Below are 25,676 nucleotides of genomic sequence, written 5' to 3'. Positions count from 1 at the left end.
GTTTGTTCCTGGGAGAGTGTCTGTGAGCTTCTACTTAATCCACTGCCATTTTTAATCCCTACATATATCCTTTTTATTCTCTCCTTTTTAAAATATATTTTTATTGATTTCAGAGAGGCAGGGTGAAGGAGAGAGAGATAGAAACATCAATGATGAGAGAGAATCATCGATTGGCTGCCTCCTACACACCCCTTAGTGGGGATTGATCTGGCAACCTGGGCACGTGCCCTTGACCAAAATTGAACCCTGGAGCCTTCTGTCCGCAGGCTGATGCTCTATCCACTGAGCCAAACCAGCTAGGACTCTTTATTATTACTGTTGTTATTAAGTTAGTGATATCATAAGCTTTGTTCTGCAAGTTGCTTTTTGCCTTGAGTAAATTTTGGTGATTTTTAGGTCTACCTCTTTCTGTTGGTGACTGCATATCATTTATTCATTCCTTCACTGACTATGTGTCCTCCCGTGTCCTAGCCCATGAGAGCACATGCACCATGATTTACTTAGTTGTTTCTTGCTCTTAGTCAGATAGCAGTGAACATCCTTGAACCTGTCATTCCTTGTAGATTTGCCAAGTCGGGATACCCACCTTTTAATTTTTTAAAATATGTTTTTATTGATTTTAGAGAAAGGAAGGGAGAAGGAGGAGAGAGTTAGAAACATCAATGATGACAGAGAATCATTGATTGGCTGCCTCCTACATGCTCCCTCCTGAGAATTGAGCCCGGAACCTGGGCTTGCGCCCTGACTGGGAATCGATCTGGTGACCTCTGGGTTCATGGGTGGGCACTCAATCACTGAGCCACACCAGCCGGGCCACCTTTTAAATTTTGATGGAAACCAGCAAGTGGCCTTTGTTGTGCCAATTTTTCTTCTCATTGACAACATGAAATTACTATGAGCCACACCTTCTCCTTCCTGGATATTCTAAATTTAAAGATTTGTTTATCTGGTTACCAGATTTGGCCATGTCGCTTTAAAAAGGTGCTTGCTGCTGCTTCCTGCTCATGTAGAGGCTGGGCCGGCAGCCACGTGGGAACCTCAGAGGAGGGCTGGCACCCACCCCGCTAGTGAGGGTGTGTCCCCGGCGCGGGGATACCTGCTGGGACTCCCATCATCTCATCCGCTTGGGCTTGTGCTCAGTCACCGCAGTGCTGCTCCCAGTCCCATCACGGACACGTGTGGTGGTTTCTTCACAGGTGGCAACTGGGAAGTGGAAGCAGATCAGTAAATACTGTCCCCTCGACCTCTACTCAGGGTAAGAGACAGTCTTTGTCCTTTGTGCCATCTTCCCTGCAGGTGGGGTGGTTGGGGGTGTCCTGAGGGGTCATGGGGGTGTCCTATAAGGGGATCACTAGGGGGTGTCCTGTAGGGGTCATGGGAGTGTCCTGTGAGGGGGTTAGTAGGGGGTGTCCTGTGAGGGGCCAGGGGTGTCCTGTGAGGGGCCAGGGGGGTGTCCCCTCCTGTGAGGGGTCAGGGGGGTGCCCCCTCCTGTGAGGGGTCAGGGGGGGCCTTGTCAGGCGGGTAGAGACAAGGTGCTCCTCCCCTGGGAGTGGAGACCTGCAGCCCGTGTCCCAGGTGCCCCCCCACAGCTCGGCCACAGGCAGGGACTGCAAGGCCTGCTGCTGACCCTGAGCATCGTCCTTTCCGTTTTAGAAATAAGCAGAGAATGTACTTTGCCTTGAAAAGCTTGTTGCAGGAGGCACAGAACAACTTGAAGATATTTAAGGTAAGAGGTGCGTCTGTGCTGTGGCTCCCACAGTGCATCCTGCTCTGCTCCTGGCCGGGCGGACGCGCAGGGTGGGCCTTCGATAGCATCCCGGGCGCCGCCTCGCCCCGGGGTGTGGGCTCCCTGACCCCCCGGGTGCCTGGGCTCTGATCAGCCCCGACCTGGGTCTGGGGTGAGGACAGGCCTGGTGCCTCTGAGGCCTGGCGCCTCTGAGGCCTGGCTGGCATTTGCCTTCCCAAACCTGGGAAGGGAGACACCCAGTCAGTGTGTGTGTTGATTCTGGTAAGGACCTGAGGAGCTCTGTGTGAATTAGAAGATGGGTTTCTTTCCGTCGGGGCCCTCATCTGGAACCTGTGGTCAGGCTGGCATTCTGGCTGAGGTGGCCTTTCTGGCTGCCCTGCCGGCTGGGCCCCGGACAGCTTGTCCTGCCCTGCGCCCCGGGCGGGGCCTCAGACCCGGGCCGTCTGCTGCTTCTGTTGCCATCAGCACGGAAAAAATCCAGAGTCTGGGAGAATTGTCTCAAAAGGGATGGATTAAGAGAAGGTACACAGCATGGCTTTTTACAATAACATCTGGAGCATTGCAGTCCATTTTCTCAAGTGCCGTCACTTTTTAAAAAATGTATGTTTTTATTGACTTTAGATAAAGAGAAACATGGATGAGAGGGAAAACATTGATCGGCTGCCTCCTGCATGCTCCTCCTGGGGATCGAGCCCGCCACCCGGGCGTGTTCCCTGATGGGGAATGGATCCTGTGACCTCTTGCTCATGGGTCAGTGCTCAACCAGTGAGCCACCCTGACCCGGCCCGGGTGCCGTCACTTCTGCTGGGCAAGCTGAGGTGCTGCAGCTCTCGCCTTCCGAGCTGCGCCTCCCGGTGTGGAGCAGATCCCTGGGCCACGGCCGGCACCGCCATCCTGCTGTTCGTCCGCGTTTGTTCATATATTCCATGCCTGTGGCTCTGTCCACCCCAACACTGGTCACTTGTGAAACTTTGGGGGGACATGTGGAGTGACATGGAGCCTGAGTTGATGGCTCTCCTCCAAAAGTCACCTGAGGTCCTTGAGCAGCTGTATCTGCGGGGGTGAAACGCCATGCCCTCCGACTTCAGCCCTGGGGAGGAGAGGTCTTCGCCTCCGGGCCCTCCGGTGCGGGAGCGGGCTCAGCACGTCCTCCCGGCCTGGCTTCCTCCTGGGAACTACTGCCGGCCCTCGGCCTGGCACACCCGCGCCACAAAGGCCCATCTCGGGCGTCATGGGTTCCCTGGCCTTGGCGGTGGCCTTCGCTGTGTCCCATCGCCCTGGACACCCACTGAGCTCTGGCACTGCCAGCAGGGCCTCCGGGGAAGCCGCGTCCTGCTGGCTCCCAGGCCTTTGCCGAGGGAGGCACGCCTGTCTGCACGCCTGTGGGTTGACTTGCCCCCCTCGGCCACCTGGAGCGGAGCAGGAATGTCCTGTCCCATGCCCTGCTGCTGCGCGACAGGCCCTCACACCTCAGCTCCGCCGGGGACAGCCGGGGGGCCGGCTCCGGCTCAGGGTCTCTCCTGAGGCTGCTCCCAACCAAACCCTGGCTGAGCCGATCTGAGCTCCCGGGGCTTCGACCACGCTGCTGTGATCCAGGAAGAGCCACAGTGCAGGCCAGGCACCTTTCACCCCCGTCTGTGAGACCAGCCGGACGCGCTGCCATCTGCCTTTATGCTGCTGGGCACAGGGACCCAACCTCTGGGAGTGGGAGAACCTCGGGGGTGCCTGTCAAGGGAGACGGGCGTTGGGCACGTCCTGCAGGCTGTTCGCCACACCGTCTCGCAGGCAAGGGAGTGAGCGAGAGGTGCCGCTCCCCTGGCTGGGCTGCTGCTCGGGGCGGGAACCAGGTTCTCTCGGGGCCTTCTTACCAGACACCAGCGGCCACGTCTGTCACACTCCCGGGCCACCGTGGGCCGGACAGGCAAGGGCTACGTGTAAGTGGGCGCAAAACCAGAAGCTCCCGTTTTCATAGAAACGTAGGTTTATTTCGACAGAGACATGCTGAACACAAAGGGCTGAAATAAATGAGTCATCGTGAACATAAAATAACTGAACATTTTAATAAAAATTAATATTTTTCTTGAACATTCACTTACCAGACACTGAATAACTGCACAAATTAATAAGCATAACACAAATAAACCTATTTTTCTTCTCCAAAAGCGAAATATTTCCTGTTGCGCACACCAAACAAGTCAGTCCAAGACTAAGGACGTGGCCATCGGCTGCTAAAATATTCGCTGCTGGTGTTAGTGGAGAGAGATGGTGCGCCTGCGCGTAAGGGAAATGAATGCAACACGATTATAGTCATCAGCCATTAGCAAACGTTGCAGTTCGTTATTAGTAATTATGTAAAACAGGATATTGTAAAAATTAAGTCACAAAACTTTTATTAAAATGTTCCTTACATGTCGTTATATTGGCTGGGCCACAAAAATATTCGTTGTGGGCCGCATGCAGCCCATGGGCCGTGAGTTTGACATGCTTGGTGTAGACCCCGTAAAAGCCATGGGCTAGGCCCATGGGGGTTCCTGCCTGCAGCCTGTGAGCACCGGCACCGCAAGGGGGTTCTTGGCTGGACTTGGTTTAGAAGGCAGGATGGCCTCAAAGGCAAGGGTGCACACCGCCCTGGCGGGACCGGCCCAGCCTTTCGCGAGGACAGAGCTCCGCAGAACTGGCCACCCCCGGCGTCCACGCTGCCTCGTGGTGTCTCTGCTCAGGCCTGACGGACAGTGTCGCAGGGGACAGCGTCCCTGCCGCTGCAGTCCCGGCGGCCAGTGCGCTCTGTGTCTGGCCTGAGGGTTTGTACGTCAGTTCAGGACTCCGGTCTCCCGTTTCCAGAGCTTTTCTTCTTCCCACCTTCCAGTGGGACTTGCCTTTTGGTCCGTGACAGGGTGCGTGAGAGTGGGCTCCCCACCGCCGCAGCACCGTGTGTAGGCCCCGATGGGCACTGGTTGATGTCCGGTCCCTTTGCCTGCCTGTCCTGTTTCTTCCCTGCAGAATGGGGAGCTGATTTATGGCTGCAAGGACGCCCGCAGCCCCGCAGTTGACTGGCGTGAGCTGGCACATCACCTGAAACCGTTCTTCTACCCGTCCAACGGCCTGGCCAGCGGGCCCCACTGCGCGAGGGCCGTGATCCGGGAGCTGGTGCGCGTCATCACGCGGGTGCTGCTCAGTGGCTCAGACAAGGGCCGGGCAAGTGCCCTGAAGTTGGGGCCCGGGTCGCCAGGCCCTTGTGTCTGTGAAGCCAGCCCCTTCGGCAGGAGCCTGCGTCACCAAGGTAGGCTGGTGGCGGGCGGGTGGGCAGAGCCCGGGCATCGCCGGCTGGGGTCCTGCCTGGCCTCACGGAGCTTCTGCAGGAGCAGCCTGGGCCCACAGGCCTCCCCAGAGCCAGCCTCCCTGCCTCTGAGCCTGGGTGGGAGGGAGGCGCCCTTCTCCCCGATGTGGGGGTGTCCTTGCAGCCCACATCTTCCCTGCCCCCCTGTCCACCGGGCCAGTGTTTGCGGAGTGCTTTCTCCACGCCCGCCTGTCCTCTTGGTGCACCTGGGAGGCCCTGTGCTGGGGGGGGAGGGTGCAGGGCTCCTGGCTCGAGGGCCTGTTCCTCAGACTCACCCGGAGCTGGCTGTGACTCGGTGGCCTCTGGGTTTTTGTCCTGCGTGTCCCCGCGCTCCTCGTTTGCCCCTGTGTCATCCGCCAGCAGCTCCACCACGCGCCCAGGGCTGTGGATGAGGAGCTGCCAGGAGGAGGAAGCTGTGCCGTTCGGCTGCTAAGAGCCCTGTGGTCTGAGCTCTGGCGGGGCGGTGGGTGACTGTCAGAAGTGAGGTCACCCAGGCACACCTCTGGGTGCCACCTCTTCCCCACGTGGGCTGTGGGTTGGGGCTCCGCAGACGTGCTCTCTCCGATTTGGGCTGATAACATGGTCACTTTAAATGTTGTGCCTTATCGGAGAGCCATCTCTAAACAGCGCTGGGTTGGTGTGATGGAGTTGACGGATGTTGCGAGGGAAGAGAGGCACAGAGCGAGACGTGGGTCACCTGCCCTTTGCTTTGTGCCTGGCCCTGTGCACGTGCCCGCAGCTCCAGCACCTCTGCGAGGCGGGCAGCCTGTGCCTGCCGCCGCCATCAGTCCTTGATGGTAACCCTCCTTTTCCCCGGATGTTCTTGGTAGGAAAAAGCAGCCTGGAGCACTCGGGGTTGCCGAAGGGCTGTCTTCTGTACCAAACCCTTCAGGTGCAGATGTTGGACCTGCTGGACATCGAAGGCCTCTACCCTCTGTACCGACGGGTTGAGCGGTACCTGGAGGAGTTTCCTGAGCAGAGGTGAGGCTTGGCCTGTGGTACCCCTGCCCCTCTGGGCCCAGGTGGGGCCCCCAAGCAGCTCTGAGGGTGAGATGGGGTGTGAGGGTTAGGGTTCTCCTGTGGAGGACCGCACAGGGCTCCCAGGAGGCTGACCCACCCCAGCCGCCTTCCCTGTCCCTCTGGTGCCAGGCCCGCCCGGGACAGTGCTGTGTGGCCCGTTTCCGGAAAAGCAGCGCGTCCTGGGAGTTGGACAGTCCACGGCGGCAGCTCTGAGTCCTGAGTCGGGGCTGAGCTGCAGGGGGCAGTGCTGCTCCACAGCCAGCAGCCTCTGCCTCGGGCCTCCCTGTGCCCTCCCGTCAGGGTGGCTCGGCCCACCTCCCTCCCACTGTCCCTTCCCGCGGGCTCTGACTGGGTGCCGTGTGTCAGGAGCAGGACTGTTCAGCTCAGCTCCCAGGCTCTGGTCTTGCAGGGTCTTCAGGGCAAAGTGTAGAATTGGAGGAGGAGGAGCTTCTGAGCCACAGGGGTGGTTGCTGAGTTGTTAGCAGTTTAAGAAACAGTCCCTGTGCCTGTGGCATCTTACTTCTGTCCCTTTCCTCAGGAAAGCATTGCAGATCGATGGGCCTTATGATGAAGCGTTTTACCAGAAGCTGCTGGACCTTTCCACGGAGGATGACGGGACAGTGGCCTTTGCGCTGACCAAGGTGAGCGGGCCTTTCCGGAAGCGCACCGGGTGCTCCTTAGGCTCTCGCGCTGAGCTGGGCTTTCCTGGGAAATGTCTCCTGATGGTTGAAGCTGGAATCGGGGATTTTTTTTTTTTCCAAAGAAACCAATTATATTGAGATACATATATCCAAATATTTGAAAAGGTGAACGATTTTATTTTTTTTTACAGCTTATTTTTTTTATTCTTTAAAGTATTACAAGTAGTAGTACATGTATCTCCTTTTTCTTTCCCCATTGACCTTCCCCCCGCTTCCCCTACCCCCCGGCACATGCCCTCATCCCACCCCCCCAGTGTCTGTGTCCATTGCTGTGCTTATATGCATGCATGCAAGTCCTTCAGTTGATCTCTTTCCCCGCCTCCCCTACACCTCCCTGCCTTCCCGCTGTAATTTGACAATCTGTTCAGTGCTTCACTGACTCTGTATCTATCTTTTTGTTCATCAGATTATAATGTTCTTTATTTTCCATAAATGAGTGAGATCATGTGGTATTTTTCTTTCATTGCCTGGCTTATTTCATTTGACATAATGCTGTCCAGGTCCATCCATGCTGCTGTAAACGGTAAGAATTCCTTCTTTTTTATGGCAGCATAGTATTCCATTGTGTAGATGTACCACAGTTTTCTAATCCACTCATCTGCTGATGGGCATTTAGGCTATTTCCAAATATTAGCTATGGTGAATTGTGCTGCCATGAACATATGGGTGCATATATCCTTTCTGGTTGGTGTTTCTAGTTTCTTGGGATATATTCCTAGAAGTGGGATCACTGGGTCAAATGGGAGTTCCATTTTTAGTTTTTTGAGGAAACTCCATACTGTTCTCCACAGTGGCTGCACCAGTCTGCATTCCCACCAGCAGTGCACGAGGGTTCCTTTTTCTCCGCATCCTCACCAGCACTTGTCATTTGTTGATTTGTTGATGATAGCCATTCTGGCCGGTGTGTGATGGTACTGCATTGTCATTTTGATTTGCATCTCTCGGATAATTAGTGACTTTGAGCATGTTTTCATGTCTCTTGGCCTTCCTTCTGTCTTCCTTCGAAAAGATTCTATTTAGGTCTGTTGCCCATTATTGGATCATTTATCTTCCTTTTATTAAGTTGTATAAGCTGAATGTAGATGTTGGAGATTAAACCTTTATCAGTGATAACATTTCCAAATATGTTCTCCCATGCAGTGGGCTTTCTTGTTGTTTTGTTGATGGTTTCTTTTGCTGTGCCAAAGCTTTTTATTTTGATATGGTCCCATTTATTTATTTTCTCTTTAGTTTTTATTGCCCTAGGAGTGGTATCGGTGAAGAAATTGCTTCGGCATATGTCTGAGATTGCTCTGCCTGTGGATTCCTCTAGTATTTTTATGGTTTCCCATCTTATGTTTAAGTCCTTTATCCATTTTGAGTTTATTTTTATGTATGGTGTAAGTTGGTGGTCTAGTTTCATTTTTTTGCATGTATCTGTCCAATTTTCCCAACACCATTTGTTGAAGAGACTGTCTTGACTCCATTGTATGTTCATGCCTCCTTTGTCAAATATTAATTGAGCATAGTGGTTTGGGTTGATATCTGGATTCTCTATTGTGTTCCATTGATCTATATGTCTGTTCTTGTGTCAGTACCAGGCTGTTTTCAGAACAGTGGCTTTGTAATATAGCTTGAAATCTGGTATTGAGATCCCACCTACTTTTTTCTTCTTTCTCAGGATTGCTGTGGCTATTTGGAGTCTTTTTTTATTCCAGATGAATTTTTGGAGAGTTCTTTCTAGGTCTGTGAAATATGCCATTGGTATTTTAATGGAGAGTTTATTGAATCTATAGATTGCTTTGGGTAGTATGGACATTTTTTTTTAGTATATTTTATTGATTTTTTAGAGAGAAAGAGAGAGGGATAGAGAGTTAGAAACATCGATGAGAGAGAAACATCGATCAGCTGCCTCTTGCACACCCCCTACTGGGGATGTGCCCGCAACCAAGATACATGCCCCGGAATCGAACGCGGGACCTTTGAGTCCACAGGCCGACCCTCTATCCACTGAGCCAAACCGGTTTCGGCGGTAGTATGGACATTTTAATGATGTTGATTCTACCAATCCCTGAACATGGTATGTTCTTCCATCCGTTTATATGTTCCTCTATCTCTTTTTTCAATGTCCTGTAGTTTTCCTAGTATAGGTCTTTTACCTCCTTAGTTAAGTTTATTCCTAGGTATCTTACTTTTTTAGGTGCGATGGTAAATGGGATTGCTTTTTTATTCTCTCTTTATGTAAGTTCACTATTGGTGTATAGAAATGCCATAGATTTCTTGGCGTTAATTTTGTATTCTGCTACATTGCCGAATTCATTTATTAAGTCTATTAGTTTTTTGATGGAGTCTTGCAGGTTTTTTATGTACAATATCATGTCATCTGCAAATAATGATAGCTTTACTTCTTCTTTTCCAATTTGGATGCCTCTTATTTCTTCTTCTTGTCTAATTGCAATGGCTAATACTTCCAGTACTATGTCGAACAGGAGTGGTGAGAGTGGGCATCCCTGTCTTGTTCCTGTTCTTAGGGGAAATGGTTTTAGTTTTTGTCCATTAAGTATGATGATAGCTGTGGGTTTATCATATATGGCTTTTATTATGTTGAGGTATGATCCTTCTATTCCCACCTTGCTGAGAGTTTTTACCAAGAAAGGGTGTTGGATTTTGTCAGATGCTTTTTCTGCATCTATTGATATGACTATGTGATTTTTATCTCTCAGTTTGTTTATGTGATGTATCACGTTTTTTGATTTCCTGATATTGTACCATCCTTGCATTCCTGGGATAAATTCTACTTGGTCATGGTATATGATCTTTCAGATATACTGCTGGATCCAATTTGCTAGAATTTTGTTGAGGATTTTGGCATCTGTGTTCATGAGGGATATTGGTCTGTAATTCTCTTTCATTGTGTTGTCTTTATCTGGTTTTGGTATTAGGGTGATGCTGGCTTCATAGAAGGAGCTTGGAAGTGTTCCTTCCTCTTGAATTTTCTGGAATAGTCTGAGGAGGATAGGTTTTAGTTCTTCCTTGAATGTTTGGTAAAACTCCCCTGTGGAGCCATCTGGCTCCGGGCTTTTGTTTGCTGGAAGCTTTTTGATGACTGCTTCAATTTCTTCCATAGTTATTGGCCTATTGAGATGTTTAGATTCTTCCTGCTCGAGTTTTGGAAGGTTGTATTTTTCTAGGAATATGTCCATTTCCTCCAGGTTGTCCAGTTTGTTGGAATAGAGTTGTTCATAGTATTTTTTAACAATTCTTTGTATTTCTGTGGGGTCTGTTATTTCTCCTCTTTCATTTCTGATTTTATTTATTTGGGTCCTCTTTGCTTCTTGTTAAGTCTGGCTAGAGGTTCGTCAATCTTGTTATCCTTTCAAAGAATCAGCTCTTGGTTTTGTTGATCTTTTGTATTGTTTCTTTGGTCTCTATGTCATTTATCTCCGCTCTGATCTTTATTATTTCCTTCCTTCTGCTTACACTGTGCTTTTCTTGTTGCTCTCTTTCTAACTCTTTGAGTTGTAGGGTTAGGTAATTTATTACCATTGTTTCTTGTTTTTTGCAGTAGGCTTTTAGAGCTATGAAATTCCCTCTCAAGTCTGCTTTAGCTGTGTCCCATAGATTTTGGATTGTTGTGTTTTCATTGTCGTTTGTTGCCATGTTGTTTTTTATTTATTCTTTGATCTCTCTGGTAACCCAGCCATTGTTTAATAGCATGCTGTTTAGTCTCCATGTGTTTGATTTCTTTGGATTGTTTTTATTGTAGGTGATTTCCAGTTTTATGCCATTGTGATCTGAGAAGATGCTTGAAGATGCTTGATATGATTTCTATCTTCTTGAATTTGAAGAGACTTTGTCTGTGACCCAATATATGATCTGTCTTTGAAAATGACCCATGTGCACTTGAGAAGAATGCATATTCTGTGGCTTTGGGGTGAAATGTTCTGAAGATGTCAATTAATTCCATCTGGTCTAGTGAGTCATTTAGGATTGATGTTTCTTTGCTGATTTTTTGTTTAGAGGATTTGTCCAATGGTGATAGTGGGGTATTGAAGTCTCCTACTATGATTGTATTGCTGTTAATCTCTCCCTTGATATCCTCCAGGAGTTTTTTTATGTATTTGGGTGCTCCTGTATTGGGTGCGTATATATTTACCAGAGTTATTTCTTCTTGTTGGATTGCTCCCTTTAGTATTATGAAGTGGCCTTCCTTATCTCTTGTTATGTCCTTCACTTTGAGTTCTAATTTGTCAGATATAAGTATTGCTACCCCAGCTTTTTTTCATTTCCATTCGCCTGAAAAACCTTTTTCCATCCCTTCACCCTCAGTCTGTGTGCGTCTTTTTTTCTGAGGTGGGTTTCTTGTAGACAGCAGATATATGGGTTGTGTTTTCTTATCCAATCTGTTACCCTATGTCTTTTGATTGGGGCATTTAATCCATTTACATTTAAAGTTATTATTGATAGGTACTTATTTGTCACCATTTTTATTCTATACCCCTTTGTTCCTTCTTTGCTTCCTATTTCTTTTCTTTTTTTACAGCAGACCCTTTAGCATTTCTTGCATTGCTGGTTTGGTGGTAATAAACTCCCTTAGTCCTTTTTTGTCTGTGAAGCTCCTGATTTCACCTTCAATTTTGATTGATAGCCTTGCTGGGTACAGTATTCTTGGATTCAGACCCTTCCTTTGCATGACTTTGTATATTTCATTCCATTCCCTTCTGGCCTGATGTGTTTCTGTTGAGAAATCAGTTGCTAGTCTGATGGGGGATCCTTTGTAGGTAACTTTCTGTCTCTCTCTGGCCTCTTTTAAGATTCTTACTTTGTCGTTGGTGTTTGCCAATTTAATTATAATGTGCCTTGGCCTCAGTCTTTTGGGGTTCAATTTGCTTGAGACTCTGTGTACTTCTTGGATTTGTGTGGGGTTTTTCTTCCCTGTATCAGGGAAGTTTTCTGTCATTATTTCTTCAAACAGGTTTTCTATTCCTTGCTCAGTTTCCTCTCCTTCTGGAACCCCTATTATGCGGATGTTGTTTTGTGTTGTCCCAAAGTTCCCTTAGGCTCTCCTGCTTTTTCATTTTCTTTTCTAGAAGCTGCTCTATTTGGGTATTTTTTCCTACCTTGTCTTCTAGCTCACTGATGTGGTCCTCTGCTTCTTCTAGTCTACTGATGCTTTCTATTGAGTTTTTACAGCAGCAATGTCATTTTTCATTTCTTCTTGGTTTTTCTTCATTTCCTCTTGGTTCTTACTCATATTGTAAAATTTGTCTTCCATTCTTTTCATCCACCTTATGACCATTTCTCTGAATTCTTTCTCTGACAGGTTGCTTGCCTCCATTTCGTTTACTTCCTTTTCTGGTGATGCCTGCTTTTCTTTCATATGCGGGGTGTTTCTTTGTCTCCCCATGATCTCTCTTCTCCGGATGTCTGGTTATGTAGTTCTCTCTCTCCTGCATTGATTTAAAGGCACAAAATACAACACAACCAGGTACAACGTACAAGGCACTAAACAAAAATGTATTCACAATATTAATAACCCCAAATAAAGGTGACCACCAGAGAAAGGCAAATTAGGGGATAGGAGAGAAAGAAGAAGAGGAAAAAGAAAGAAACAAAAAAGGATTGCCAAAATGAAATTGGGTAAAGGAAAAAAATAGTAAGAGAATAAAGAAAAAGACTAAGAAAGAAAAGGGGAACAAACTATATATATGGGGAGAAAACTCCTATAGAACAACCACTAATCCCAGCAAATGCCAGCAACAAGTACCTGGAGATTTATACAAACTACAAACACCAACTAATATCAAGCAAGGCGAGGGAAAACAGAAGCAAAAAAAAAAACACAAGCAAAACAATCTCACAAACAAGCATAAAAAATTGATATAATCAACAATCAAGCAAACAACAACAAAAGGACAGAGAGAAAAAGAATTTTTTGGATAGTGAAGAAAGAGAAGAGAGAGGTGTGTATGGACTTGAAGCAGGGGATTGGAAATTAGATATATAAGTAGGGTGAAATTTTAACAGGGGTAAAAAGAAGGAATAGGGAAAATCTAAAGCAGGATTAGGGTAAGAGAAACAGGACACCAAAAGGGGAAAAGTGAGGAAGAGAGTGATGGCATAAAGGTAAAGCTGAGATAGAGTAAAATGATGCTAAAGGGAAGATGAAAGTAGAATGTAGAACGCTAATCCCAAAGTAAAATAAAGAGAAAATAAAATGGCACTTTTTTTAAAAAAAGGTAAAATAGTAGTAGTAATAATACTGATTGAAAATAAAAATGTAATAATTAAAAAGGTAAAATCAAGTGAGGAAAAAAGAAAAAAAATTAGTTTCTTAAGTAAAAGATGAAAAAAATACAAATACAAATGTGCAGTAGTGAAGGTCATTCACTTCCTCTACTGTTCTGTGTGGCTCGCCTGTTTCCCAGTCAGGACAGTATTGCAGTTCCCTGCGTTCCCCTGCTCCTCAGTGTTGTAGGCCACAGTCCTGATTTCCAAGCAGGCAGTGTGTCTTCATTTCTTTGCTCCTTTATTTGTGTTTACACAAGAGTCAATTTGTGTTTCAACTGCTGGGTGGCAGTGTTTCTGGATTGACCTCCGGGTCTATAGGTTTTCTCTAGCTAGGGTTTAGATTTTGTTTTCCCTGTGGCACTTAGTACCGGTTTGGGGAGTGGGTTGCCCCAGAGCTGGTTCTCTGATGATCATTCCCCACTTTGATCCCCAGGTTCCAGAAAAACAACTTCCCCTGCAGTCTCTTAGGGTGTCCCCAATTGGGTGATCCTATGTATTGGGCTTAGTACTCAGAAGCAAGGATTTAAAGAAAAAAAAAAAACAAAACGAAAAAAGAAAGAGCCAGAGTAAGTGTGTGAACTCTGGTGCTGTGTGCACGTCTGTGCAGTCTTTTTTCCCCTTAGGTCTTTTAGGCTGTCCTTCTGCGCCCAGATCAAAATGGGTTGCTTTTTAGAGTTCCCTTCTGTCAGCAGCTCTGAGGACCCCCTTCCACATTCACGGATCACCCAGCCCCAACGGCCGCGGATTTTTCTAGGCACAGACTTCCCCAGGTTCCCCAGCTCCTGCCATGAGCACGTTTCTCTCCCCTGCCGGGACCACAGATCTCACTATCCCAGGCGAAACCGGACCTTTCCGTGAGGGCGTGCGGAGCTCCTCTGGGTCTGTGTGCTCGCGCCACTTGGGGACGGTGTTCGCGGGTTCGCAGCTGTTCGGTGGGAGCCGTAGTTGTAGATTCCCCGGGCTTTTCAGGCTTCCGACAACATCCACTTTCCCCTTCAAGATGGCGCGGTCTCCGCGTCAGAGCCGGTCGCTCCGGGAGGGAACCCAGCAGCAGTGGGGGCTGCCCAGTCAGGGGAGCCCCGTCCAGCCGTCCCCCCAGTCTCCTGGAGTGTAGCTGTCCCTCGACTCACCAACAAACACTCCTCGTGCGACCACACACTCTCCCTTTGTTCTCTCACTCACACACTATGTTGCAGTCTGCCTTCCCGTCAGCAGCCATCTTCAGGGTTTTTTTTTCAGGAATCGGGGAATTTGAAAAAGCATGGCTAAGGTTTTCCTCAATGGACTGGCCTGGGGAGGGTTTGTCCAGTCTACCCCTGGGCCCAGCTGTCTGCACACCCCATGCCGGGGCCCAGGGCCGGGGCCACCTTCTGCGCTTCCTTCTGAGAAGCTGGGGGACTGCCTGGCACCAGCCACCCTCTTGTGGCCTCCCTGGGGTCTGGATGGGTGGCGGGGGTGAGGTGGGAGGCCTTTCTCCCTCCGGAACTCAGGCCCAGGGGAGCGTGGGAGGAACTTTTAGGGAAGAGGCCTGGTCCTGTTCTTTCTGGTTCTGTCAAACCAGGGAATTCAGAACCTCCATGGAACTGGTTAGAAAAAAATTACATCTTTCACTAAGTTAGCACCTCCTTCCATATGAATATGGCAATGACATCTATGGGGTGCACAGGATCCCGACTGCACCCGAGAAATCAGACCTTTCATTTCACACTGCAGTCGCTGCCGAAGCTTCACGGCGGCTGCAGTCCTCGTTCTGAGGCGGGTTGTGTAGTTCTGTGTAACACGTTGGTTTTAAAAATTGTGTCTGATAGGGTCACTCTGTCCTCTATTTTCTGCATTGAAAGATGTTCTTCTGAGAGGGATCCCTGGGCTGCACTGGGCTGTCAGGTGGTGTAAATGCTGAGATGGGCGGTGACAGGCAGGAGCGAAGCGCTGGCCTCCTGTGTGCACTGGCGGCGGCCTGGCGCCCGGGCCGGGTTGGTTCCCACTGGGCCTCACTGCGTCTGGCCGAGGAGGCCCGCGAAGGCCACGCTGTCCAGGCGAGAGACCGCGTGGGCCTCCGCCTCGGCATCGGGCGACAGCGCCTGCCTGTTCCTTGCTTGTGGGGTAAGTAACAACTGTGCTTCTTTCTTCAAGAGGAAACAGACTACTTCCTTTTCTGTACATTTCTACAATTTCAAATGCCTACTAAATAAGCATGGATTGCCTTCTAATTTTATTTCAGTTTTTCAATATATTTTATTGATTTTTTACAGAGAGGAAGGGAGAGGGCTAGAGAGTTAGAAACATCGATGAGAGAGAAACATCCATCAGCTGCCTCCTGCACACCCCCTACTGGGGATGTGCCCGCAACCAAGGTACATGCCCGTGACCGGAATCGAACCTGGGACCCTTCAGTCCGCAGGCCGACACTATCTACTGAGCCAAACCGGTCAGGGCTAATTTCAGTTTTTTAACCTCATGTAAACATAATCTTCCACAGTGATGAGAATGGCTAAAGTCAGCACATTGGGGGGACGCTGAGTGCGACACAGAGAAGCAAGGTCACTCACACACCAACCAGCCCCTCGGGGAAACACTATTGCAGCTTCATGCAAAACGACACGTGCAGGCAGCCTGTGACCCCGCTGGGCACTGCTCTGAGGACAGAGACTCATGCACGCCCAGAGTCGGGGCTGGAATCTGGACTCGGCCCGTGCCAGCAGGTGACCTACAACAGGCTGCCGGAACGCATTGCTGAGCCGGGAAAAGGAATGAGCCCCGGATACACTCAGCACCTGGGGAACCCCGGGAATCCTGCTGACTGACAAAAGCCAACCACAGCTGGTCACACACTGTGATTCTGTTTAGGTGACTTTAAAAATATATACATATGTTTTTATTGATTTCCAAGAGAGGAAGGGAGAGGTAGAGAGAGATAGAAGCATCAATGATGAGAGAGAATCATCATCGGTCAGCTGCCTCCTGTACATCCCCTACAACCTGGGATCGAGCCCGCAACCTGGGCATGTGCCCTGACTGGGAATCAAACCATGACCTCCTGGTTCCTGGGTTGACTCGTAACCACTGAGCAACACCACCAGGCATAGGTGACATGTTTGCAATGACAAAGATGCGTCATTGCTGTGGGTTGGGGAGGAGGGAGTGGGTGTGAGTATAAAAGGCCTACTCGATGGATCCTTGCGGTGCGGGACTGCTCTCTAACTTGACTGAGTTGGTGCGTGCACGAACCTGCATGTTTGATCACACATGCACAATGGTACAGAGCTCTGCAGACGGGAAGGGGATGGAGCAGTGTTCAGGGTCACTCTCCTGGCTGTGAGACTGTATTCAGTCATTGCTGCAAGACGGCACCACGGGGCTGGGTAAAGGGCACTCAGGATCTCTGCCTTGTTTCTCACGGCTGCGTGTGAACCTACACTTAGCTCTAGACCTGTGGTCGGCAAACTGCGGCTCGCGAGCCACGTGCGGCTCTTTGGCCCCTTGAGTGTGGCTCTTCCACAAAATACCACGGCCTGGGCGAGTCTATTTTGAAGAAGTGGCATTAGAAGTTTAAGTTTAAAAAATTTGGCTCTCAAAAGAAATTTCAATTGTTGTACTGTTGATATTTGGCTCTGTTGACTAATGAGTTTGCCGACCACTGCTCTATACCAATACTTTGTGGCAGAGTAATATTCTATTTTATAAGATATGCAAAACATAAATTTTGTTTATTCATTCATCAGTTGGTGGCATTGGGTTGTTTCCACTTTTTGGCTACTGTGAACAATGCTGCTGTAAATAATTCTGTACACATTTTTGTGTGGACATGTTTTTACTTTTGTTGGGTGTATGCATAGGAGTGGAATTGGTGGGTCAAATGGTAGCTTGCTCTCCCATCAGCAGTGTAGGACAGTTCCAATTTGTCCATATCTTTGACAACACTCGTTATCTGCCCTGATTTTAACCATCCTTTTGGGTGTGAAGTGGTATCTCATTGTGGTTTTGATTTCTCATTTCCCTGAAGACTAAGAGCATTTTTTAAATGTATGACTTCTTTGGAGAAATCTTTTCAGATCCTTTGCCTACTTTTAAAATTATATTATCTTGTTGAGTTGTAAAAATTTTGTATTTTGTGGATAGGAGGCCCTTATCAGATATATGATCTGCAAATATCTTCTTCCATCCTGTCAGTTGTCTTTTCACTTTTTTAATAATGTCTTTTGATGCAAAAATATTTTTAATTTTGATGAAGTCCAATTTATCTATTTTATCTTTTTTTTTGTTCATGCTTTTGGTTGTCATATCTAAGAATCCATTGCTAAATCTAAGGTACTGAATATGTTTCCCTGTTTTTCTAATAGTTTTATAGTTTTAGCTCTTACATTTGGTTCTTTAATTCATTTTGAGTTAATTTTTGTATATGAGTTGAGGTAGAGATCCAGTATCATCCTTTGCGTGTGGATATCCAGTTGTCCCTGTATCATTTGTTGAAGAGATTATTTTTACCCATTGAATGGTCTTAGCTCCATTGTGTTCCATTGCTCCATGTCTATATTTATACCCAAACCTTGTCTTGATTTACTGTTGAAGTCTTCCAATTTTTTAACCTGAGATGCTTTTTCATTTATTTAGATCTTTTTCTTTCTTTCAACAATCCTTTACAGTTTTCAGAGCATACATTTTGTATTTTAAGTTTATTCCTGATGCTTTAGTCTTTTTGATTCTGTTGTAAATGGAGTTTTTTCCCTAAATTCTGTTTTCAGATTGATCATTGAAAATGTATAGAAATATGATTTGTTTTTGTATATTAATCTTGTTACTTGCAACCTCGCTGAATTTATTAGTTCTAATAGTTTTTCAGTGGCCTCTTTGGGATTCTTTCTATAAATCTGTGAATAGAGATAGTTTTATTTCTTCTTTTCCAGTTGACATGCCTTTTATGTCTTTTTCTTGCATAAGTGCCCAGGCTAGAACCTTTAGTACAGAGTTGAATGGAATTGGCAGGAACAGACATCCCTGATTTGTTCCTGGCCTTATTGGGACAGTGCTCAGTCTTTGTCATTATGTATGGGGTGAGCGGTGGGGTTTTCACAGATATCCTTTGTCGGAGTAAAGAAGCTTCCTTCGCCTCATTTGTTGGGTGTATTTATCATGAATGAATAATGGATTTTGTCAAATGTCTTTTCTGTATCAGTTGAGATTATGTGTTTTTTTGTTTTTTATTCTATAGATATGGTATATTACATTAATTTATTTTTGGTTATTACAGCCAACTTTGCATTCCTGGGATAAATCCCACTTGGTCACGCATATAATCCTTCTTTTATGTTGCTGGATGCGATTTGCTATTTCATTGAGAATTTTTGTGTCTATATTTATAAGAGATATTGTTCTGTAGCTTTCATTTTTTTTATAATGTCTTTTTTGTCCTTAGCATTAGGTAATACTGGCCTTATCAAATGAATTGGGAAGTATCCAGCCTCTTATTTTTGGAAGGGTTTGAGAAGGAGTGATGTTAATTCTTCTTTAAATATTTGATTGAATTCACTAAAGCCATCTGAGTGTGGCCTGTTCTTTGTAGGTAGTGTTTTGATGCCCAACTCAGTCTCTTTAGTTATTGTAGTTCTAATTATATTATCTATATCTTCTTGAGTCAGTTTTGGTAATTTGTGTCTTTAGGAATTCACCTGTTTCATCTAAGTTGTCTAATTAATTGGCCTATAATTGTTTCTAGTTCTTTTCTTCTTGAAGTATATACAGAGTGGCCAGATTATTATGATCTCTGAACGCATAATAATCTGGCCACTCAAAGTGTGTGTGTGTGTGTGTGTGTGTCTATGAGGTCCGGTGCATGAATTTGTGCATGGGTGGGGTCTGGCCAGCCTGGCTAGGGGGAGGGGACATGGGCGGTTGGCCGGCCTGCCTGCTGGTCGAACTCCTGGTCGAGGGGACAATTTGCATATTAGCCTTTTATTACATAGGATATACACTGAGTGGCCAGATTATTGTGCGTTCAGAGATCATAATAATCTGGCCACTCAGTGTATATCCTTTAAGTTAAATCAGTGCAAGCTCTTGATAAGTTCTCTGTTTATCTGGATATGTTTATAATTTGTCCACAGACGTAAAAGGTAGTTTTTTCCCAGGTACAAAGAAGGGTTGATTGTGTTCTGGCATGTAACCATCTTATGCTACACCTTCTGACTGCATGTTGCTTCTGAGATGTCTTCTCTCAGTCTGGCTGTTCTTTTTCAGGAGGTACATTTTTTCTCCATGGCTGCTTTTAAGGCCTCTTTCTCTTGTTACTGACCTTTTAGTGCAGTGTGATTCGGTGTGGTATGCTTTTTATATATACGGCTAAGTGCATGTTGTGCTTCCTCTGTGTGGATTTATGTTTTTCTCTTGAGTATGGGCATATCAATGTCATTTATTTGGATGTTGTCTTAATTTGTTGCTGTTAAAGATAATGTTGACATTCACATTTTTGTACTTTAATAACCTCGTGTAAGATAGATTTTTAGAAATAAAATTTCTGGATTTATTTTTCTTGTATGTATTTATTTTTAATCCTCACCTAAGGATATGTTTTTATTGATTTGAGAGAGAGAGAGAGAGAGAGAGAGAGATCTCGAAGTGAGAGAGAACATTGATTGGTTGCCTCCCGTATGCTCCCCTACCAGGAATTGAACCTGGAACCTAGGTATGCACCCTGACCAGGAATTGAACCTGCACCCTTTTGGTATACAGTCCGATGCTACAACCAGCTGAGGTGCCCGGCCAGGGCTAGGTTTACTTTTGATAGATTCTGTCATATTATCTTCCCTCTGAGCTCCAGTGCTAGGGCAACAGCTTGAAAAGCACCAGGGACATACCAGGAGGAACGGAAGTGTCTGGCTTCAGGGCCAGGGCTGGAGGGCAGCTTCCCTCCCCCCCACCCCCTACCCCCCAGGACAGAACCGCTGGCAGAGGCCACTGTTCCTTGGCTGAGCCCTCCCCCCACAAAGCTGGCAGACACCATGCCTGAGTCTCCATCACCCTGGCTCTCACTGTTCACCCAGCCCTGGGGATTCATTGTGACAGCACCCACCCAGCTTGCAGGCCCACACAAGCTGCTTCCCTTGGCTTTTCCGTACAAACAGTCTGATCTCTGCTCTCACTGTGGAATTCCCTGTAATCTATAAAAGGCTCACAAACCCCAAACAAAGAGTATCTGGCCTCGATTTGCCCCATCCCTCTTGCCCCATCCCTCAAGTCTGGCACTCTTACAGCCGGCTCTGTTCATATCTTAGTCTCTCCCAGGTGCCTCTGAGCACAGCACAAGTGGCAACCACCTGCAGATCACTTTGTAGGTCATGCCAAGTGGTGCAGGCAAGGCCCAGCTGATCTTGGCCACACCAGAGTGTCTCCCAAGAGGCCACAGAACCAACACACTCAGTGGACAGTGTCAGACCACACCAGAGCACCACACAACCATCTCCACAAATGACACACCCAAAGGGCAGCCTTGGCAGGCACTGGATCCCCACTAATGCATATCTACTTTGTGGGTCAGCCCCTGCACAGCAGCTCCTCCATTGTAGTCATGGCCAGTCCTCACAGTCCGTCAGCCTGAAGGTCAATCCATCCCGTTGGTGTCCTAACAGCAGTCAGGGTTCAACTGAGACAGGGGGGTACAAACAACCCACACAAGGGACCCCTGGAGTACCTGGCTAAGTGACTAGGGAGACACTGGGTTCCACAGAATACCTGCCATACAATGCCACTCTACCAAAACCGGAGACGTAGCAGATCTACCTAATATGTAGAAAAACACAGAAAGGCAGCCAGATTGAGGAGACAAAGAAGTTCCAAATGAAAGAAAGGACAAATCTCCAGTCTGCATATTGGGTGGGGTGGGGTCTCATGGACTCACCAGGGCGGGGTGAACATTATGAGCCAGGACTATAGAGACTCAGATATGACTGCCAGTCAGCTCTTTGTGGAACAGTGACCTCTGCCAGCACTTCTGTCTGGGAGAAAACTGCCCCCACTCCCCAGTTCCTTCCCTGATGCCAGACAGTGTAGTTGCTCCTGTATGGCCCTGCAGCCTTTAACGCTGCTGCCCCAGCACCGGAGCTCAGAGGGAATGAGTCCTAGTAAGTCTGTGTGTCGGCCCTTTAAGAGGAGCTGCCTGGGTCTCCAGCAGCCTCCATATCACTCAGCCACAATCCCTGCTGGTTTTTACAGCCCAGAGTTATGGGAACTTCTCTTCCCGGCACTGGAACCCTGGGCTGAGGTGTCTAGTGTGGATCTGGGACCCCTTGCCCCTCAGGGCGGCTTCTGATTTTTATCTGCCACACGTGGGTGTGGGACCAGCCCATCCCATGTCTCCGCCCCTCCTACCAGTCTCAATGTCCTGCTTCTTCAATTCCCTAGTTGTAGGACTACCATCCAGCCAGTTTTCAGGGGGTTCTGGATGATGGTGGTTCTGTGGTTTAGTTGCAGTTTTGATGTGGTTGTGGAGGAGGTGAGGTCTGCATTGGCCTATCCTGCCATTTTGGTTCCTCCTCCGGAGTCTGTGGCTTGCTGTCTTTCCACAATTTTGGAAGATTTTTGGCCTCAACTCTTTCAAATTTTGTTTCTACCATTCCCTCATCCCAATTACATGTACATTAAACAGATTCTCTTTACCTTCTGTCTCAGGCACTTTCCTTAACGTTTCCCATTCCATGCTCCATGTGGATACACATGCACATACATCTGTGCACACACCACTTCCCAGGTAGAAGTCTCATTGGTTTTCTCTAATCTGCTATTAGAATTGCCTGTTAAAGTCTTAATACTGGTTTCTATAGTTTTAGTTCTGGAATTTCCAAATGGTCATGTTTACAGGCTCCAGGGCTCCTTCGAAGTTCTCCCTGTGCAGAGGCGTGCGTCTCTCGGGCCTCCAGAAGCCGGAGTCCATCTGGGTCTATTTCTGCTATTGTGTGTGTTCATTCATGTTGTCTTGTCTTGTGTTTGAATAATTTTGCTTGTATAAGAAATTCTATTTGTGCAATTATTTTAGAAATGATTTGAAGCCGAGGATGGCATCTTCTTTCAGAGAGGATGTCAGGTTTGCTTCGCCAGGGGCCTAGGAAGCACCAGCCAGAGGGAGCCATCTCAGTCCAGTTCTGGTGACTAATCTCTGTGAAGCAGAGGTGCGCTTTCTGGCTCGCTCATTCCTAACACATCGCGTGCGGATCACGAGAATTCTCATGTTTTCTGTTCTAAGGCTTATGGCCAATCACGAGACTTCTTTAAAAAAATATTATCTTGTAAGAACATGTAATAAGTAACTTCACAATGCAATGGGTATTTAATTTTAAAGCGTGCCCTTAACATTTATGTAAAATGTTTTTTGTACTCGTTCAATAGAAACTTATCTGGCCACCAGGTAAAGCTAGCAATAAAACTACTGGTCCGCAATGTGTTATAAGATGCAGCATTTTGAAGATGGCGACCAGCAAGAAAGTAGGGAGGGAGAGTGTGTGAGAGAGTGAGGGAGCAATAGAGGAGTGTGTGGATATGAGTGGGTGTGTGTGAGTGAGTGAAATAGGGACAGTTAGATCCCGCAGGTCTACCAAGGGGCTGCCAAACCGGGCAGTCTTAGATGGCAAAACCCCGCTGCTACCATGGACACTCTGGGGGTAGCCAGCGCAGGCACAGAGACCATGCCATCTTGAAAAACAGAACTGCTTGAGTGAGACTAGGATCTTGGCCTCAGCATCACCCAATCTGGTCTCAGACGCAAACCGGGACCCTGCAGCCACTCGGGACAAAGACCTGCGACCACAGCTGCAGACCCACAAACACCAAGAATTCAGTCATCCCGGCTGCAGATTTCTGTGAGTCACAGAGCCCATCCTCCTCCCCACAGGCTCACTGCAGCGCCAGAGGAACTGCTAGACCCGCCCCTCACACAGGCCTGCGGCTCTGTTACCGGAATTTGAGCTTGGATGTGCACATGGACACTGGGAATCTGTCCCCCGCAGTGCGCAATTGTGCGACCAGGCCCCACGCCCATGCAGGGCTGCAGTGCCACCTGACATTGATTCTGGGCAAGCGCACAGGGAAGTCTGTTCTCTGCAGTGCAAGAGTGGACCTCTTGCCAACACAAGGCGGCTGTGCAATCCAGTCCCCCAAGCAGACCAGGGACCCTGATTCTCCGTGCAAGAGGCAGAACTGAGCACCCGTGACTTGACTCTCTTTCTCATGGCTCACCTGGGATCCCTGATTCCCAGTGCACGCACACTAAGAGCCAGGGACCCCAATTCTCAGCACGAGGCTGCACCAAGCAACAGAGACTCTGATATTCAATTCACTGCGCAGACACAGGGACTCTGGCACGCACTAGGGGACCCTGATTTTCGGCACACGCCAGTGGGGTCTCTTTATCAGCGCGGCGCAGGCAGGGTCCTGCACTGAGCGCCGGTGACTTGGATCCTGGGCTAACATGGCTCCCACCAACCCACGGCAGCCACACATCTTGGTGTCGGAGCTCTTCAGTGACACTCGGTGGTGCAAAGCTCCCACTGCATACGGCCCAGGTCCACGCAACTCGGCATTTCAACCTTCTGGTGATAGTTAGAATGGGGAGACAACGCAACAATGCCCAGAGGAAAGAAAAAGAGGAATCACCAAGAAAGGAAAATAAGTGAAACGGAAACATGCAACATGACAGAAAAATAATTCAGAGTAATGGTCGTACAGTACATACACCAGATGGATGAGAAAATCAACAACCTATGCAAAAATCAGGAAGAAATCAAAAGTGATATAGTTACAATAAAAAATACCATGGAAGGTTTCAACAATAGACTAGAAGAAACAGAGGACCGAATTAGTGAGTTAGAAGATAAGGTAGAGAAACAAGCCCAATCTGAACAGCAACTGGAGAAAAAAATTAAGAAGCAGGAGGAAAGCCTAAGGGAGCTTTGGGACAACACGAAACGAAGTAACATGCGTATAATAGGGCTGCCAGAAGGACAAGAAGAGCAGCAAGGATTAGAAAATCTATTTGAAGAAATAATGACAGAAAACTTCCCTGACATGGGGAAGAAAAAAATTACACAAATACAGAGAGTCCCAAGCAAGATGAATCCCAGAAGACCCACACCAAGACACGTCATAATTACAATGGCAAATGTTAATGACAAAGAGAGAATCTTAAAGGCTGCAAGAGAGAGACAGAAAGTTACCTACAAAGGATTCCCCCATCAGATTATCAAATGATTTCTCAACAGAAACACATCAAGCTATAAGGGAATGGAAGGAAGTATACAAAGTGATGCAAAGGACTGAATCCAAGAATATTCTATCCAGCAAGACTATCAATCAAAATTGAAGGGGAAATCAGGAGCTTCACAGACAAAAAAAGGCTTAGGGAATTTATCACTACTAAGCCAGCAATGCAAGAAATGCTAAAGGGAATGCTGTAAAAAGAAGAAATAGAAAGGGCGGAAGGAACACAGACTTAAAGCACTGAAATGGTTACAAACAAGTACTTATCAGTAATAACATTAAATGTAAATGGATTAAATGCTCCAATCAAAAGAAATCAAGTGACTGAATGGATAAGAAAACACGACCCATCTCAGAACAAGGGACTCACAGACTGAAAATGAAGGGATGGGAAAATATCTACCAGGCAAATGGAAGTGAAAAAAAAGCTCAGGTAGCAATACTTACATCTGACAAAATAGACCTCAAAGTAAAGACCTTAACAAGAGACAAGAAAGGCCACTTCATAATTCTAAAGGGATTGATACAACAAGAAGAAATAACTCTGGTAAACATATATGCACCCAATGCAGGAGCACCCAAATACATTAAAAAAAAAAAAAAAAAAACTCCTGGAAGATATCAGGGGAGAGATTGACAGCAACACAATCATAGTAGGAGACTTTAATGCCCCATTAACATCACAGGATAAATCCTTTAGACAAAAAAATTAGCAAAGAAACATCAATTCTAAACGACTCACTAGATCAGATGCACTTAATCAACATCTTTAGATCATTCTACCCCAAAACTACAGAATATACATTCTTCTCAAGTGCACATGGGACATTTTCAAAGATAGACCACATATTGGGACACAGGCAAAGTATCTTCAAATTCAAGAGGATTGAAATAATATCCAGCATTTTCTCGGATCACAATGGCATAAAATTAGAAATCAACTACAGTAAAAACAATCACAAAAATTCAAACACTTGGAGGCTGAATAGCATGCTATTAAACAATGAGTGGGTAACCAAAGATCAAAGAAGAAATTAAAAAAAACATCCTGGAAACAAACGACAATGAAAACACAACAACCCAAAATCACACAGTGAAAGCAGTCTTGAGAGGGAAGTTCATAGCATTATAAGCCTACCTCAAAAAAAAAAAAAAAAGAAAAGAAAAGAAAAAGAAAAACTGGTACTAAACCATCTAACTTTGCAACTTGAAGAATTAGAAAGAGAGCAACAAGAAAGGCCCAGTATGAGCAGAACGAAGGAAATAATAAAGATCAGAGTAGAAATAAATGACATAGAGACCAAAAAAAACAATACAAAAGATCAACAAAACCAAGAGCTGGTTCTTTAAAAGGATAAGC

The 25,676-nt window shown here is 46.9% G+C and overlaps 1 protein-coding gene across 3 annotated transcripts in view; it reads left to right on the top strand.

Moving 5' to 3' along the window:
- Positions 1-25,676, top strand: part of IPPK (inositol-pentakisphosphate 2-kinase) — a 68,463-nt gene that overhangs the window by 33,392 nt on the left and 9,395 nt on the right. For 2 of the 3 annotated variants that reach the window (XM_054727449.1, XM_008156868.3), the window contains 5 exons: positions 1,197-1,255; positions 1,654-1,726; positions 4,748-5,027; positions 5,915-6,065; positions 6,643-6,745. In XM_054727449.1, the coding sequence (XP_054583424.1) occupies positions 1,197-1,255; positions 1,654-1,726; positions 4,748-5,027; positions 5,915-6,065; positions 6,643-6,745 (666 nt within the window). Of the gene's footprint in view, positions 1-1,196; positions 1,256-1,653; positions 1,727-4,747; positions 5,028-5,914; positions 6,066-6,642; positions 6,746-10,550; positions 11,018-25,676 lie in introns of those variants that run through there. The other variant, XM_054727450.1, reaches the window with a different exon arrangement.

This window comes from Eptesicus fuscus, chromosome 15 (genome assembly GCF_027574615.1).
Source record: "Eptesicus fuscus isolate TK198812 chromosome 15, DD_ASM_mEF_20220401, whole genome shotgun sequence".
Classification (NCBI taxonomy): Eukaryota; Metazoa; Chordata; class Mammalia; order Chiroptera; family Vespertilionidae; genus Eptesicus; species Eptesicus fuscus.
The sequence above is the reverse complement of the archived record's forward strand: the minus strand, read 5'-3'. Positions and strand labels throughout refer to the sequence as shown.